This window comes from Aphanomyces invadans (genome assembly GCF_000520115.1).
Source record: "Aphanomyces invadans strain NJM9701 unplaced genomic scaffold supercont1.11, whole genome shotgun sequence".
Taxonomy (NCBI): Eukaryota; Oomycota; class Saprolegniomycetes; order Saprolegniales; family Verrucalvaceae; genus Aphanomyces; species Aphanomyces invadans.
This window is the reverse complement of record NW_008580156.1, coordinates 324,498-326,045: the sequence shown is the minus strand read 5'-3', so window position 1 is coordinate 326,045 and position 1,548 is coordinate 324,498. Positions and strand designations below refer to the sequence as shown.

Sequence of the window (1,548 nt, the reverse complement as noted above, 5' to 3'; positions counted from 1 at the left end):
TTGTATCCGCAGCACTACAACCCGCCGGCCCAGGTGGCGATCGAAGAAAACATTGCTGCTGCCGTGGACCCCGAGACGGGCGTGGCGTCCGTGTTGGTCGGCAGCTCCAAGCTGGACGAAGAGTATGACCTGCCGAGCGGATTCGTCGTTGGGTTTGTCTGCGGCACCATGTCCCTGTCGTTCTTGGTTGGTATCATTGCGTTAGTGTGTCACGTGCGGGAAGCAGTGGCGTCGGGTAACAAGACGGAGGCCACCGAGTCGGGCGATGCCAAGAAGACCGCCGATGCTCCAGTGGAAGCTGTCGAGGAAGTCGCTGTTGTCTAGCCCTTTGGTTGGCCGTGTGCCGTGTGATTCCATCGAGAGCTTTTCCTAGCTAGTCCTGCCTCGGGACGATCCGATGTCGAAAAACATGGTGGATTCATCGACGAATTTCGACAACGTGTGTGCATTTGGAGGCGAAACACCAACGAACACAGGGTTTGGATCATGCGGGATGCTTTTGGCGGATGTGCCCCTCCACCGATTCTGTGCATCATCGAGAGGCCAGTCCTCCACAACTGGATGCATGAAACAATTTGCCCACGCTATGTCGGACGGACCAGCGAACCCACACGGAGCATTTGACGTAAACAGCGTCCCGACGATGCTCGATCGATTCGAGTCTGTCCATCCCAGCCCCTTGCTTGTGTTGTTCTGGTAGTTTAGGCCGCACGTCGTTGGCCCGTTCACGACTTGAGCTTCCCCCTACACCATCCATCGTCTGGCAATGCACAGCACGTCGGTCATCCGCACCGCGAAATGCAGCGTTGCCTGTGTTTGGTGTCGCAAGTCTTTGTTCGACGACGAAAATGTTCGAGACCGTCCTGAAATTCCACGAATTCGAACGATAAAAGATGCCACTTGGTCGGGGAAATGGAGAGCAGCTCCGTATTGACCAAACGGAAGCTGCCGATGCCACCCCACCGCATCGTAGTCGCAGCTCTGTTGATCGCGCCGTCAACGTCGGCGTGTTCGCTCGTGGGGGCTGGAGCCAAGGCGACCCTCGATGGCTCTGCCATTGTCGGGTCCACCATGGACAGCATGTGGATACCCATGGACCTCCGGCTTGTTCGAGTCCCGGCCATGTCCCATCCACCAGCTGCCCAGCGCCCAGTGTACAATGATGCATTGCATCACGGCTACCCGCGGTTTGTATCTGCCGACCGAGGGCCTGCCTACGCGCCGCAGACCAACCAGTCGGTGTCGACGCCGTTGGGGTATATTCCCCAAGTGAACTCGACATACGCGTACTGGGACGTCTCCCACGGCATGCAGAATGAAGTGCAGCTCAGCATTGGCGAATCCACATGTGCCGCCAAGACCGTTGGGTACCCACTGGACATGCCCAACGGCCACAACCTATTCAGCATCAACGAGCTGTCTCGGATCGCGTTGGAGCGGTGCGACTCGGCCGTCTGTGCAGTCAAAACAATGGGGGCGTTGGCAGAGGAGTACGGATTTTACGCCGAGTACTCGACGGATCCGCTGAAACCGAGGTACGGGGCGAGC

At 58.0% G+C, this 1,548-nt stretch overlaps 1 protein-coding gene across 1 annotated transcript; it reads left to right on the top strand.

The window, feature by feature from the left end:
- Positions 1-912: 912 nt before the first annotated feature.
- On the top strand, positions 913-1,528 carry H310_06251 (hypothetical protein; the record flags this gene model as incomplete). Its single annotated transcript, XM_008871245.1, has 2 exons — positions 913-1,452; positions 1,487-1,528. The coding sequence occupies 2 exons, from the start codon at positions 913-915 to the stop codon at positions 1,526-1,528; spliced, it is 582 nt and encodes a 193-aa protein (XP_008869467.1).
- Between the last annotated feature and the right edge of the window lie 20 nt (positions 1,529-1,548).